We start from the raw sequence: 16,755 nt of genomic DNA, 5'->3' as shown, positions 1-16,755 counted from the left end.
AGTCACCCCTCTCAGGTTCTGACGTCCACTGCTGGGGGGCGGAGCCAGGCGGTTGGCCATGCCCACCGAGGAGTTCAGATGGCCTGAGGCGGAAAAACACACAGATCTGTTTTGGAGGTAAAAGGGAGAGGAAAGGAGAGGAGGGAGAGAGTTAGGAGGAGAAGACATCTGTCAGGGATCTGGGTCGGAGCCCAGATACCCTGTGGCCAGGAGCCAGATGGTGGTGACTGCCTGCAGGAGCTGGGATTACAGCCGGTGGAACCGTAAGGGACCGGGACCGGGTAGTGGCCCGCCGCTACCGAACCGGGAACCGATTAGAAACCGGAGCACCAGGAGGCGTACTCAGACCCAGTACGAGGCCCAGAAACCACTGGACCGAGTCAAATTCACTGATTGGGGTCTGGACTTTAGGTCCTTTCCCACCCAAGACCCAATTGAAGACAACAGCCCAACCATAGGGATAGAAAGCCACCATCCAGGCATCGAGATCCCACGGGCCAGCATCTGCAGACAAACGGGCTCTACCGACACACACAAAGCTGGGGAGTGGACTACCGTTGCTCAGGCATAGGAGTCATCATTTCTACCAAAAGAGAGGTGCAGGAGAAAGGCGGAAACCACCAACCTAAAAAGGGGAGAAGTGCAGCCGGCTGCGGGCACCGTCCACCATCTTGTTTGGTTTACCAGAGACTCCAGTGTGTCTGTAATAGTGAGCACAACAGTGCTCTCGGGTCGCACACTGCGCCGCACCGCACCGACACACCAGCACGCATTCCCCAAACTCAGCATCCTCGGGCCCCCGGGACCATCATCCCTCTACCCACGGAGGGGTCAACACCAAGCTGCGCAAAACTGTCCCCGGGAGCCTAGTCAACGGAAGTGGTGGTGTCCATCCATTCAAAACAACCCGTGGGTGGCGTCACAAACTTAATTCCCAAACAACCGCGGCCTCGGCCGTGGACCTAACCCCAACCGAACACCACCCCTCACGTAGTGCCAGCATTCCCTTCAGAGCGACGTGACCCCCGGGTCCGGGAGGAGCTCGAGCCACCCACAGACGAGCACGGATCTGAGCCGCTGGGCAGCCGGCCGAGCCCCGGGGAGGTACAATATGTTAGTTATGAAAGTTGTTTTAAAAGCGGAAAAAAGCTGAAACTGTGTGTATGAGAAGCCTAATTACCTAATGAAATGAAAGTGACTGGTCTTCTGGCCAAGCTGCATAAGGAATATGCTTCAAAATATGCATGAAAAAAATCACCAAATAAAAGTTCATCGCATTGTTATGTCTAGTATTTTGATTTACTATGTTAGAATTTAAATTCACTAACTATGGGAAAAATGCGAGGGTGAGTCAAAAATAGTCTGCACTGTGTCATGATAGAGGATAGAAGCTATACCGCCGTATAGGACAACACAAAGAAAAGGGGAAAGGAATGCCCTATCGCTAGGGAAAGAGGGAAGTGGTGACCCCTGACAAATAACCTGCATCTCATCCTCAATGCCCTCACCTGTCGCCGAGCAGGAATACCTCACCCCTAGGCAAACCTTGATCTTTGGCCTAAGTAAGGATGGAAGGTATGAGCTCTTCACCAACACCACTATCCCTAAAGGAAGACACAAGGGAACAATATAGCAAAACACAACTGCTATCACCAGAGCCCTGGTAGATAGTAAAAAACAAGACTTATCTGAGCTGCAACAACTACAGGAGTCTAGAGCAACAGAAGATGACCTTTCCAGAGCTCAGCAAAGAACAAACTATAAACTGCACCCAAATCCTTCCAGTGTGAGGTTTATAAAGGAAGTCAGAGGCTAGCAACTGAGAGCAGAAACTGCCAGTGTCCCAGGATCCTATAGTCTGCTGCTGCAGAAACAGGGAACTGGCAAATAACACATGCTGCCAATCTTTGGGATTTTCTAACACTTGCTGCTACTGGATTGTCAGCCAGCCGTGACACATCCATGACAACTGGGGTCATTATTAAATATTCTGTTGGCCACACAATCTTGTCAGCGCTTTCCTTGCGGGGTTACTGACTATCTTTCCAGTTGCTGAGGTGTGAACATGGTACATCAATGTGTGACTGTGGTGCGATGAACAGTGGAGGACCCACATGTGCATTGCATAGGAAAAAGAGCAGCGTGAAGAAATTATTTTTTTGTTGCCTGAAGGTGTGTCTATAGAATGTATCAAAGACTTTGTGCAGAGTTTCGAGAAAGTATTTTGTCGTGGAGAAATATGTATGAATGGAAAAGGAAATTCAAGGTAGATTGCTCAAGTGTCATAAGTAACGAGAGATGGATACCCATCCATCCCCATGACTGATGAAAAACGTATGATAGAGCATCCTTCCTATCATCCTGATCTTCCCCATCAGACTATTATCTGTTTGAGCCCTTGAAAGAAGCCCTACAACAACAACGATTAACATTGGATGACGATGGGGTCAAGAAAGCGGTGCATTAGTGGTTTGCAGCTTTATTCAGAGAATATGAAAGCTAGTTGACAGTGGAAAAAAGTGTCTTAAGAAGGGTGGAGATTGGTCGTACAAATTATGTATTTGTATTCCTGAAAGTTGTATTAAAATAAATTCTACAGCCAGAGTGCGAGTAATTTTTGACCCTCGTATTTAGAAAAAATGCTAAAAGCTTTAAATACAAAAACACAACATTATTGAGATATTTTCCATAAGTTTTTGTTTGCAATTCTTTAGATTACAGAGAATACAGATTAGTTGATGGGTCTGATCCATGTTCAGGCCATTTAGAAGCTCAGCACGGTGATACCTGGGGATCGATTTGTGAGATTGACTCAGAGTTAAGAGCTGCCAATGTTATCTGCAGAGAGACCAACTGTGGTCATGCCGTGCCATCGTTACTGAACTATACCAGGAGGCTTGACCAGAAATGGACAGAGCAAATCCACTGTACTGGTAATGAGACCAGATTATTAGACTGTGCAAGAAAACCTGGAGAACAGATGAATTGCAGCAAACAATATCCTTCGGCAATTCAATGTAAAGGTATGTGTGTTTTTCAGATTTATATTCCTTAGAGTATCTCAAATTTTAATGAAATGTTAATTATTTGTCGATCAGTGGTATGGGTGGGGTTATGCAGAGCTTTTTTTTCTGCCTATGCACAGGCTACACAATAACTGTCAATCAATGGTGTGGGTGAGGTTATGTAGAGGGTTTTTTGCCTATGCACAGGGTACACAATAAACTGTCAATCCATGGTGTGAGCGGGGTTATTCAGAGCTCAACATTCAGAGAACTGATAGATCTGTAACAATTTATATAGTGATTTTTATTGCAGAAGAGAGTTTTCAATAGGCCATACTATCCAAATATCTACCCATAAAATGAATGCTTTAATTGTCAATTCATTAAAACCACAATAGGACAGACAAAAAACACACATACATAGTGCTTCTGTGATCAGTGCACACTAGGTAAAAAAGGTGTCCAGGGACTCAGTGGTATATTTGTAATATAACAGAGAACGGTAGAGAAGGGTTTCAACGCCGCGCCAATGACCGACAGATCCTGAAGTGTCAGATTAATGTTGCTTTATGTCACGCACAGGTCAAGTCAATGCGTTTCAAGAGACTCAGCTCCCTTCATCAGGACAAGCTGGCAAAGAACATCAAATTTCAATCTTGAGATTTGATGTTCTTTGCCAGCTTGTCCTGATGAAGAGAGCTGAGTCTCTTGAAACGCATTGACTTGAGAGGTTTGATGTTCTTTGCCAGCTTGTCCTGATGAAGAGAGCTGACTCTCTTGAAACGCGTTGACTTTACCTGTGCGTGAAATAAAGCAACATTAATCTGACACTTCAGGATCTGTCGGTCATTGGCGCGGCGTTGAAACCCTTCTCTACCGTTCTCTGTTATCTGCCATTTGGGGACTGCTGCCGTGACCTGGAGTTACATGCTTGCATAGGAGTTGTGACTTTCACAACCCCTTTTGGTGAGTAGGTGTGCTCATTCAAGACTAGAGTTGAGCGCGGTTCGTGGTTCGTGGTTCTCCAGTTCGCGGCTCGAGTGATTTTGGGGCATGTTCTAGATCGAACTAGAACTCGAGCTTTTTGCAAAAGCTCGATAGTTCTAGAAACGTTCGAGAACGGTTCTAGCAGCCAAAAAACAGCTAAATCCTAGCTTGGTTTCTGCTGTAATAGTGTAAGTCACTCTAACCGGACATTTTCTTCACGAACGCCATTATCTGCCTTCTGCGTCTTTGGTGTCAGACATCAGTGTCGCAGCTCCGTCCTCCTGAGTCCTATAGCCGATACAGCTGTATGCGCTGCATACACAGCGCTAGACAGCTTAGGGAGAGCACATTCTAGCAGTCCTTTTAAGGGCTCAAAGCGGCAGGGTCAGAGAGCCATAAGTGACAGGTCCTGCAAACAGCAACAGCGTCTGTGTAGCCCAGGTCAGGGATTTCCTCCCTGCATTTCACCATTAGGAGGGAATAGAAAGGCAGGCTTCCATTCCTCTACCCAGAGCACCACAATCCTGCCACTGTACCCTCTTGTCCTCTGCACACTCCAACTCATTCTAAGTAAGCCATTATACTAGCAAACATTCAGTGTACCTAGTGGCATCCTATACGTGGCTATTGGACTTTGCTATAGTCCCACTAGTGCCAAGACATTTGCAGCACGTCTGCCTGCGTTGCACACTCCAACTAATTATAACTAAGCCATTATACTAGCACACACTCAGTGAACCTAGTGGCATCCTATACGTGGCTATTGGACTTTGCTATAGTCCCACTAGTGCCAAGACATTTGCAGCACGTCTGCCTGCGTTGCACACTCCAACTAATTATAACTAAGCCATTATACTAGCACACACTCAGTGTACCTAGTGGCATCCTATACGTGGCTATTGGACTTTGCTATAGTCCCACTAGTGCCAAGACATTTGCAGCACGTCTGCCTGCGTTGCACACTCCAACTAATTATAACTAAGCCATTATACTAGCACACACTCAGTGTACCTAGTGGCATCCTATACGTGGCTATTGGACTTTGCTATAGTCCCACTAGTGCCAAGACATTTGCAGCACGTCTGCCTGCGTTGCACACTCCAACTAATTATAACTAAGCCATTATACTAGCACACACTCAGTGAACCTAGTGGCATCCTATACGTGGCTATTGGACTTTGCTATAGTCCCACTAGTGCCAAGACATTTGCAGCACGTCTGCCTGCGTTCCACACTCCAACTAATTATAACTAAGCCATTATACTAGCACACACTCAGTGTACCTAGTGGCATCCTATACGTGGCTATTGGACTTTGCTATAGTCCCACTAGTGCCAAGACATTTGCAGCACGTCTGCCTGCGTTGCACACTCCAACTAATTATAACTAAGCCATTATACTAGCACACACTCAGTGTACCTAGTGGCATCCTATACGTGGCTATTGGACTTTGCTATAGTCCCACTAGTGCCAAGACATTTGCAGCACGTCTGCCTGCGTTGCACACTCCAACTAATTATAACTAAGCCATTATACTAGCACACACTCAGTGTACCTAGTGGCATCCTATACGTGGCTATTGGACTTTGCTATAGTCCCACTAGTGCCAAGACATTTGCAGCACGTCTGCCTGCGTTGCACACTCCAACTAATTATAACTAAGCCATTATACTAGCACACACTCAGTGTACCTAGTGGCATCCTATACGTGGCTATTGGACTTTGCTATAGTCCCACTAGTGCCAAGACATTTGCAGCACGTCTGCCTGCGTTGCACACTCCAACTAATTATAACTAAGCCATTATACTAGCACACACTCAGTGTACCTAGTGGCATCCTATACGTGGCTATTGGACTTTGCTATAGTCCCACTAGTGCCAAGACATTTGCAGCACGTCTGCCTGCGTTGCACACTCCAACTAATTATAACTAAGCCATTATACTAGCACACACTCAGTGTACCTAGTGGCATCCTATACGTGGCTATTGGACTTTGCTATAGTCCCACTAGTGCCAAGACATTTGCAGCACGTCTGCCTGCGTTGCACACTCCAACTAATTATAACTAAGCCATTATACTAGCACACACTCAGTGTACCTAGTGGCATCCTATACGTGGCTATTGGACTTTGCTATAGTCCCACTAGTGCCAAGACATTTGCAGCACGTCTGCCTGCGTTGCACACTCCAACTAATTATAACTAAGCCATTATACTAGCACACACTCAGTGTACCTAGTGGCATCCTATACGTGGCTATTGGACTTTGCTATAGTCCCACTAGTGCCAAGACATTTGCAGCACGTCTGCCTGCGTTGCACACTCCAACTAATTATAACTAAGCCATTATACTAGCACACACTCAGTGTACCTAGTGGCATCCTATACGTGGCTATTGGACTTTGCTATAGTCCCACTAGTGCCAAGACATTTGCAGCATGTCTGCCTGCGTTGCACACTCCAACTAATTATAACTAAGCCATTATACTAGCACACACTCAGTGTACCTAGTGGCATCCTATACGTGGCTATTGGACTTTGCTATAGTCCCACTAGTGCCAAGACATTTGCAGCACGTCTGCCTGCGTTGCACACTCCAACTAATTATAACTAAGCCATTATACTAGCACACACTCAGTGTACCTAGTGGCATCCTATACGTGGCTATTGGACTTTGCTATAGTCCCACTAGTGCCAAGACATTTGCAGCACGTCTGCCTGCGTTGCACACTCCAACTAATTATAACTAAGCCATTATACTAGCACACACTCAGTGTACCTAGTGGCATCCTATACGTGGCTATTGGACTTTGCTATAGTCCCACTAGTGCCAAGACATTTGCAGCACGTCTGCCTGCGTTGCACACTCCAACTAATTATAACTAAGCCATTATACTAGCACACACTCAGTGTACCTAGTGGCATCCTATACGTGGCTATTGGACTTTGCTATAGTCCCACTAGTGCCAAGACATTTGCAGCACGTCTGTCTGCGTTGCACACTCCAACTAATTATAACTAAGCCATTATACTAGCACACACTCAGTGTACCTAGTGGCATCCTATATGTGGCTATTGGACTTTGCTATAGTCCCACTAGTGCCAAGACATTTGCAGCACGTCTGCCTGCGTTGCACACTCCAACTAATTATAACTAAGCCATTATACTAGCACACACTCAGTGTACCTAGTGGCATCCTATACGTGGCTATTGGACTTTGCTATAGTCCCACTAGTGCCAAGACATTTGCAGCACGTCTGCCTGCGTTGCACACTCCAACTAATTATAACTAAGCCATTATACTAGCACACACTCAGTGTACCTAGTGGCATCCTATACGTGGCTATTGGACTTTGCTATAGTCCCACTAGTGCCAAGACATTTGCAGCACGTCTGCCTGCGTTGCACACTCCAACTAATTATAACTAAGCCATTATACTAGCACACACTCAGTGTACCTAGTGGCATCCTATACGTGGCTATTGGACTTTGCTATAGTCCCACTAGTGCCAAGACATTTGCAGCACGTCTGCCTGCGTTGCACACTCCAACTAATTATAACTAAGCCATTATACTAGCACACACTCAGTGTACCTAGTGGCATCCTATACGTGGCTATTGGACTTTGCTATAGTCCCACTAGTGCCAAGACATTTGCAGCACGTCTGCCTGCGTTGCACACTCCAACTAATTATAACTAAGCCATTATACTAGCACACACTCAGTGTACCTAGTGGCATCCTATACGTGGCTATTGGACTTTGCTATAGTCCCACTAGTGCCAAGACATTTGCAGCACGTCTGCCTGCGTTGCACACTCCAACTAATTATAACTAAGCCATTATACTAGCACACACTCAGTGTACCTAGTGGCATCCTATACGTGGCTATTGGACTTTGCTATAGTCCTACTAGTGCCAAGACATTTGCAGAGCGCATCTGCCTGCGTTGCACACTCCAACTAATTATAACTAAGCCATTATACTAGCACACACTCAGTGAACCTAGTGGCATCCTATACGTGGCTATTGGACTTTGCTATAGTCCCACTAGTGCCAAGACATTTGCAGCACGTCTGCCTGCGTTGCACACTCCAACGAATTATAACTAAGTTACATTGTCAGGGATATTTATTCTTTATTATTCTGCTGTTAATAAAGCTAGACCACCACTGCAATCTTCACCACCTCTCAATTTTTACTACCACATTTTCAGTCCACAATCTTGTCGCAATCAACATGAGTGGCAAAATGACAGATGCTGGTGGAAAGGGGAAGAGGCGTGGTGGAAAAGGCAAAAAAGGTTTTGTCAGTGGGGAAGGTGCCAAAGCTCCATTATCATCTGCTGAAGATAGACCATCTACTAGCAAAAGTAAGATGTCTACTACTTATTGTGGACAATCCGATGTGCTCCCTTTTTTACGGACACGAACAAGAGGAACAAAGGTAGATGATGGGCAAAAAAGGAAAATGCTTGAATGGATCTCAAGTGGTCCAACAAGTGCCCTCTCAGCCACTTCAAGTACCGCATCCAAAAAACACCATTCCTCTGAGTTGTCATCCCAATCACTCTTGATTTCTCCCAGCTCTGAAGTCTCCATCAGCCCTGCACAGTATGGTGGAACTGAGATGGCTGAGTCTGCAGAGCTGTTCAGTCACACTATAGCCTGGGAATCAGAGGTCTGCTCCCAAGCTACAGTGAGTACAGAACAGGAAATGGTCTGCAGTGATGCCCAGAACCTTTGTGACTCAGATTCAGGCCGTGAGGACCAAGTTTCTGAGCATAATGTTGACCCTTTGTCACAAACTGTAACACCTGTGGTTATAGACAATGAGGAACATACTGATGAAGATGAGACGCAGATACCCGATTGGGATGACAACTTAAATATTCGGTCAGGGCAAGAAGAGGCTCGGTCTGAGGGGGAGGGGAGTGCGAACACAACAATTGATGATGACGTTCTAGATCCCACCTACTGTCAACCCCCAGTCAGGCACTCGAGGAGGTCAACAGAGGCGGTGGAGGAGGATGCAACCGACGACGAAGTTACCTTGCGCCTTCCTGGACAGAGTCGGAGCACTGGTAGCACGTCTACAACTGCATCCTCAGCCACCACTCTGCCTATGAGCATTATTCGGGGTGGATCAACAGGTCGCATGGCCTCTAAGCCTTGCCTAGCCTGGGCCTTTTTTCACATCGAAAAAGATCGCCCAACTCATGTGATATGTAACATTTGTCATGATTCTGTTAGTAGAGGTCAAAACCTCAGCAGTTTGACAACTTCTTCCATGAATCGTCACATGAATAAATATCATAAGTCCCGGTGGGAAGCTCACCGTGCTGCAATGCCGGCTAGCGGAGCGAACCATCCACCGCCCGCCCCTTCCAGTGCATCCGCGCGCTCTTCATCTTCTAGGACTGTGGGGACAGCTGTCACACCTGTTTTTCCACGCAAAACTTCCACCACTGTAACCGCAACAGGCAGTTTGCTTGTAAGGTCGTCAGTTGGTTTGGAAGGGGAAACAAGTGAGTGTGTACAGCTCTCTCAGACATCGATAGCACCAACGTTGGATGAAGGCAACATCATGTCTCCGCCTGCACTTTCCTCACAAACCTGCATTTTTCCAGGGACACCCTACTCAACACCGTCTACACACAGCAGCCAGATCTCTGTCCCTCAGATGTGGTCAAATAAAAGGCCACTTCCTCCGACCCATGACAAAGCTAAGAGGTTGACTCTATCCCTCTGTAAGCTGTTGGCTACCGAAATGCTGCCTTTCCGCCTAGTGGACACACAGGATTTTAGAGACCTTATGTCTGTCGCTGTGCCCCAGTACCAGATGCCTAGTCGCCACTACTTCTCTAAGAAAGGTGTGCCTGCGCTACACCAGCATGTCGCACACAACATCACCGCTTCCTTGAGAAACTCTGTGTGTGAACGGGTGCATTTCACCACCGATACTTGGACCAGTAAGCATGGACAGGGACGTTACATGTCGCTGACTGGGCACTGGGTAACTATGGTGATAGATGGTGAAGGGTCTGCTGCACAAGTCTTGCCGTCCCCACGACTTGTGTGTCAATCCTCTGTCTGTCCAAGTTCCGCCACAGCTTCTGCATCCTCCACCTCATCTGGGTCCTCCACCTCCGCCCCAAGCCTGCCTGGTCAGGCCACCAGCGTTCTCACTGCGCAGAAGGAATCACGCACGCCTCATTACTATGCTGGCAGCCGAGCGCAACGGCATCAGGCGGTCTTTAGCTTGACATGTCTTGGTAATAAGAGTCACACAGCTGAGGAGTTGTGGTCAGCTCTGCGGTCCGAGTTTAATAAATGGTTGTCTCCACTCAACCTGCAGCCTGGTAAGGCCGTGTGCGACAATGCTGCAAACCTGGGTGCGGCCCTTCGCCTGGGCAAGGTGACACACGTACCTTGTATGGCTCACGTGTTGAACCTTGTCGTGCAGCAATTTTTAACACACTATCCCGGCCTAGATGGCCTTCTGAACAGGGCACGAAAACTGTCTGCTCACTTCCGGCGTTCAAGCGCCGCAGCTGAGCGACTTGCATCGCTACAGAAGTCTTTCGGCCTGCCGGTTCATCGCCTGAAATGCGATGTGGCGACACGCTGGAATTCAACTCTCCACATGTTACAGCGACTGTGGCAGCACCGCAGAGCCCTGGTGCAATACGTCATGACGTATAGCCTGGGCCAACGAGATGCAGAGGTGGGGCAGATCACCCTGATGGAGTGGTCTCAGATCAAGGACCTATGCACCCTTCTGCACAGTTTCGACATGGCGACGAATATGTTTAGCTCTGACAATGCCATTATCAGCATGACGATTCCAGTCATTTACATGCTGGAGCACACGCTAAACACTATTCGGAGTCAGGGGGTGGGACAACATGAAGGGGAGGAACTACAGGAGGATTCATATGTGCAAGGGACAACAACATCACCAAGGTCCAGACGTTCATCATCACCAACGCAGCAGGCATGGGACCATGGGGAACAGGGATCGACAAGGGCGCATAGTAGCAGGCGAAATGTTGAGCAAGGTGCAGGAGAACATGAAGAAATGGAGGACGAACTGTCCATGGACATGGAAGACTCAGCGGATGAGGGAGACCTTGGTCAAATTTCAGTTGAAAGAGGTTGGGGGGAGATGTCAGAGGAAGAAAGAACGGGTAGCACCTCTATGCCACAAACACAGCGTGGACTTGGTCCGCATGGCTGCGCAAGACACATGAGTGCCTTTTTGTTGCACTACCTCCAACATGACAGTCGTATTGTCAAAATTAGAAGTGATGATGACTACTGGATTGCCACACTATTAGATCCCCGGTACAAGTCCAAATTTTGTGACATAATTCCAGCCATAGAAAGGGACGCACGTATGCAGGAGTATCAGCAGAAGCTGTTACTCGATCTTAGCTCGGCTTTTCCACCAAACAACCGTGCAGGTGCAGGGAGGGAATCTCCCAGTTGTAACTTGACAAACATGGGACGGTCTCGTCATCTTCACCAGTCTACCCGTACCAGTAGGACCGTATCTGGTGCCGGTAACAGCAATTTTATGGAATCTTTTCATAATTTTTTTAGACCCTCTTTTGCAAGGCCACCAGAGACAACAAGTCTGACACATACTCAACGGCTGGAGAGGATGATACAGGAGTATCTCCAAATGAACATCGATGCCATGACTGTGCAACTGGAGCCTTGCTCCTTTTGGGCTTCAAACATAGAAAAATGGCCAGAGCTCTCCAGTTACGCCTTGGAGATTTTGTCGTGTCCAGCTGCCAGCGTTGTCTCTGAACGTGTCTTCAGTGCTGCTGGGTGTGTGCTGACAGATAAGCGCACGCGTCTGTCCAGTGACAATGTGGACAGACTGACGTTCATCAAAATGAACAAGTCATGGATCCAGAAGGAATTTACTACCCCTGTGTCATCCTGGGGAGAGTAAATGCTTGTGGATTTGGAATGTGCTTGATGCAAATCAAAACATCCTGTTTGCAACTAGGGCCCAAGTGCTGCCACTGATGGGGTGGGTGTCTGTGTGGCCCAATTTTTGGAAAAAAGGGAGACTCCGCTTGGAGTAACCCTTGCTTACATTGTTTTTAAAAGAAGCCAAGATGAACAAGTCATGGGTCAGCAAAGACTTTGCTACCTACCCCGGTGTCATCCTGGGGACGGTTAATTATGGGGTATTTTTGAATGTGATTGATGCAAATGTAGCTGTGAAGTGTACAACTAGGGCCCAAGTGCTGCCACTGATGGGGTGGGTGTCTGTGTGGCCCAATTTTTGGAAAAAAAGGGAGACTCCGCTTGGAGTAACCCTTGCTTGATGTGTTTTTAAAAGAAGCCAAGATGAACAGAGCTGGGATCAGGAAAGACTTTGCTACCTACCCCGGTGTCATCCTGGGGACGGATAAGAATGGCGTATTTTTGAATGTGCTTGATGCAAATCAAAACATCCTGTTTGCAACTAGGGCCCAAGTGCTGCCACTGATGGGGTGGGTGTCTGTGTGGCCCAATTTTTGGAAAAAAAGGGAGACTCCGCTTGGAGTAACCCTTGCTTGATGTGTTTTTAAAAGAAGCCAAGATGAACAGAGCTGGGATCAGGAAAGACTTTGCTACCTACCCCGGTGTCATCCTGGGGACGGATAAGAATGGCGTATTTTTGAATGTGCTTGATGCAAATCAAAACATCCTGTTTGCAACTAGGGCCCAAGTGCTGCCACTGATGGGGTGGGTGTCTGTGTGGCCCAATTTTTGGAAAAAAAGGGAGACTCCGCTTGGAGTAACCCTTGCTTGATGTGTTTTTAAAAGAAGCCAAGATGAACAGAGCTGGGATCAGCAAAGACTTTGCTACCTACCCCGGTGTCATCCTGGGGACGGATAAGAATGGCGTATTTTTGAATGTGCTTGATGCAAATCAAAACATCCTGTTTGCAACTAGGGCCCAAGTGCTGCCACTGATGGGGTGGGTGTCTGTGTGGCCCAATTTTTGGAAAAAAGGGAGACTCCGCTTGGAGTAACCCTTGCTTGATGTGTTTTTAAAAGAAGCCAAGATGAACAGAGCTGGGATCAGGAAATACTTTGCTACCTACCCCGGTGTCATCCTGGGGACGGATAAGAATGGCGTATTTTTGAATGTGCTTGATGCAAATCAAAACATCCTGTTTGCAACTAGGGCCCAAGTGCTGCCACTGATGGGGTGGGTGTCTGTGTGGCCCAATTTTTGGAAAAAAAGGGAGACTCCGCTTGGAGTAACCCTTGCTTGATGTGTTTTTAAAAGAAGCCAAGATGAACAGAGCTGGGATCAGCAAAGACTTTGCTTCCTACCCCGGTGTCATCCTGGGGACGGATAAGAATGGCGTATTTTTGAATGTGCTTGATGCAAATCAAAACATCCTGTTTGCAACTAGGGCCCAAGTGCTGCCACTGATGGGGTGGGTGTCTGTGTGGCCCAATTTTTGGAAAAAAAGGGAGACTCCGCTTGGAGTAACCCTTGCTTGATGTGTTTTTAAAAGAAGCCAAGATGAACAGAGCTGGGATCAGCAAAGACTTTGCTACCTACCCCGGTGTCATCCTGGGGACGGATAAGAATGGCGTATTTTTGAATGTGCTTGATGCAAATCAAAACATCCTGTTTGCAACTAGGGCCCAAGTGCTGCCACTGATGGGGTGGGTGTCTGTGTGGCCCAATTTTTGGAAAAAAGGGAGACTCCGCTTGGAGTAACCCTTGCTTGATGTGTTTTTAAAAGAAGCCAAGATGAACAGAGCTGGGATCAGCAAAGACTTTGCTACCTACCCCGGTGTCATCCTGGGGACGGATAAGAATGGCGTATTTTTGAATGTGCTTGATGCAAATCAAAACATCCTGTTTGCAACTAGGGCCCAAGTGCTGCCACTGATGGGGTGGGTGTCTGTGTGGCCCAATTTTTGGAAAAAAGGGAGACTCCGCTTGGAGTAACCCTTGCTTGATGTGTTTTTAAAAGAAGCCAAGATGAACAGAGCTGGGATCAGCAAAGACTTTGCTTCCTACCCCGGTGTCATCCTGGGGACGGATAAGAATGGCGTATTTTTGAATGTGCTTGATGCAAATCAAAACATCCTGTTTGCAACTAGGGCCCAAGTGCTGCCACTGATGGGGTGGGTGTCTGTGTGGCCCAATTTTTGGAAAAAAAGGGAGACTCCGCTTGGAGTAACCCTTGCTTGATGTGTTTTTAAAAGAAGCCAAGATGAACAGAGCTGGGATCAGCAAAGACTTTGCTACCTACCCCGGTGTCATCCTGGGGACGGATAAGAATGGCGTATTTTTGAATGTGCTTGATGCAAATCAAAACATCCTGTTTGCAACTAGGGCCCAAGTGCTGCCACTGATGGGGTGGGTGTCTGTGTGGCCCAATTTTTGGAAAAAAGGGAGACTCCGCTTGGAGTAACCCTTGCTTGATGTGTTTTTAAAAGAAGCCAAGATGAACAGAGCTGGGATCAGGAAATACTTTGCTACCTACCCCGGTGTCATCCTGGGGACGGATAAGAATGGCGTATTTTTGAATGTGCTTGATGCAAATCAAAACATCCTGTTTGCAACTAGGGCCCAAGTGCTGCCACTGATGGGGTGGGTGTCTGTGTGGCCCAATTTTTGGAAAAAAAGGGAGACTCCGCTTGGAGTAACCCTTGCTTGATGTGTTTTTAAAAGAAGCCAAGATGAACAGAGCTGGGATCAGCAAAGACTTTGCTACCTACCCCGGTGTCATCCTGGGGACGGATAAGAATGGCGTATTTTTGAATGTGCTTGATGCAAATCAAAACATCCTGTTTGCAACTAGGGCCCAAGTGCTGCCACTGATGGGGTGGGTGTCTGTGTGGCCCAATTTTTGGAAAAAAAGGGAGACTCCGCTTGGAGTAACCCTTGCTTGATGTGTTTTTAAAAGAAGCCAAGATGAACAGAGCTGGGATCAGGAAATACTTTGCTACCTACCCCGGTGTCATCCTGGGGACGGATAAGAATGGCGTATTTTTGAATGTGCTTGATGCAAATCAAAACATCCTGTTTGCAACTAGGGCCCAAGTGCTGCCACTGATGGGGTGGGTGTCTGTGTGGCCCAATTTTTGGAAAAAAAGGGAGACTCCGCTTGGAGTAACCCTTGCTTGATGTGTTTTTAAAAGAAGCCAAGATGAACAGAGCTGGGATCAGGAAAGACTTTGCTACCTACCCCGGTGTCATCCTGGGGACGGATAAGAATGGCGTATTTTTGAATGTGCTTGATGCAAATCAAAACATCCTGTTTGCAACTAGGGCCCAAGTGCTGCCACTGATGGGGTGGGTGTCTGTGTGGCCCAATTTTTGGAAAAAAGGGAGACTCCGCTTGGAGTAACCCTTGCTTACATTGTTTTTAAAAGAAGCCAAGATGAACAAGTCATGGGTCAGCAAAGACTTTGCTACCTACCCCGGTGTCATCCTGGGGATGGATAAGAATGGCGTATTTTTGAATGTGCTTGATGCAAATGTAGCTGTGAAGTGTACAACTGGGGCACAACTGCTGCCACTGAAGGGGTGGGTGTGTGTGTGGCCCAATTTTTGGAAAAAATGGAGACTCCGCTTGGAGTCACCTTGCGGTGTTTTACATGATTTTAGAAGGGCGTGCCATGCCTATATCTGTGTGTCCTCCTCTTTTTCCTTGTCCAGCTGTTTTGTTTTCGCATGAGTATATGTCCTTGTCACTTTTTAATGTGTTTGAGTTGTTTGTCACCTTTAGGACACCTTTGAGGGTGTTTTCTAGGTGTTTTTCTGTGTTTGTGATTGCCTGCCATTGTTTCCTATGCAGTTCGAGTTCGGTTCGTCGAACGTTCGACGAACCGAACTCGAACGGGAGGTCCGTTCGGCGAACCAACCTCGAGCCGAACCGCGACCGGTTCGCTCATCTCTATTCAAGACCCCTTATATACCGGGGAAAGACCCTATTGCGCTTCTCTTTTCACAGATTTTCCTATCCGTATATTTGTAATACAAACTCTTCGAGCAAAAAAGGGGATAATCCAGCAAACATCAGTCTGCATTTGTGATATATCTGTTGCCCTTGGACTATGCCCAACGGGGGATTTTCTCCAGTGTATTTTGCAGTATCTGGATGACCGGTATGGGGTAACATAACATTCTATCGATACACACCATCGGTCCCTTATAGCCACTATCAATTCCTATGATGAACCCCAATAAATAGTGGGGGGAATCAAGAGAATCAAGTTCTTTGGTACCGGGATTCAAGTATTTGATACTCAGATGTGGTGACGTATTATGGCATGTGGATTCTCCTTGCAGCCCGGGAGGACTACCATCTAAAGCTAAGTACCCCAGTACTATGTATATTTAGCTAGTTCGCTAATTATATTGGCCACAGACTATCATTATTTTTGGTATATGCGGTAGCCTTGAGTTACCAGATCTTTATCAGGGAGGGTGACATATTGTATGTATGACATTAATACCCTCTTGTTTTGGTGTGTCTGTAGCCAGCATGTTTTAATACAGTATATATTGCACCTTTCCCTTTGTCTGGAGGCTGGGTAATTAATCTAGGTGGACAGGGAAATAAGGGACAGCCACCGTGGAATAGGGGCACCATACATCTAGGGTGCTTAAAGGCCCATTGCTAAACAGGCTATAGTGGAGGGACAGTTTTATCCCCATTTTTGCTCGAAGAGTTTGTAAGCCCCGCACATGTCTGGTGATCTGATTAGAGATCCACCAGTGC

The 16,755-nt window shown here is 47.1% G+C and overlaps 1 protein-coding gene across 1 annotated transcript in view; it reads left to right on the top strand.

Annotated features, from left to right (window-relative positions):
* Positions 1 to 2,185: 2,185 nt before the first annotated feature.
* LOC142257659 (scavenger receptor cysteine-rich type 1 protein M130-like) overlaps positions 2,186 to 16,755 on the top strand; it is an 82,775-nt gene continuing 68,205 nt past the window's right edge. The window contains exons 1-2 of the mRNA XM_075329796.1: positions 2,186 to 2,288; positions 2,715 to 3,023. Coding sequence (XP_075185911.1) covers positions 2,186 to 2,288; positions 2,715 to 3,023 — 412 coding nt within the window. The remainder of the gene's footprint in view (positions 2,289 to 2,714; positions 3,024 to 16,755) is intronic.

This window comes from Anomaloglossus baeobatrachus, chromosome 12 (assembly GCF_048569485.1).
Source record: "Anomaloglossus baeobatrachus isolate aAnoBae1 chromosome 12, aAnoBae1.hap1, whole genome shotgun sequence".
Lineage (NCBI taxonomy): Eukaryota > Metazoa > Chordata > Amphibia > Anura > Aromobatidae > Anomaloglossus > Anomaloglossus baeobatrachus.
This window is presented reverse-complemented; position numbering and strand designations above follow the sequence as displayed.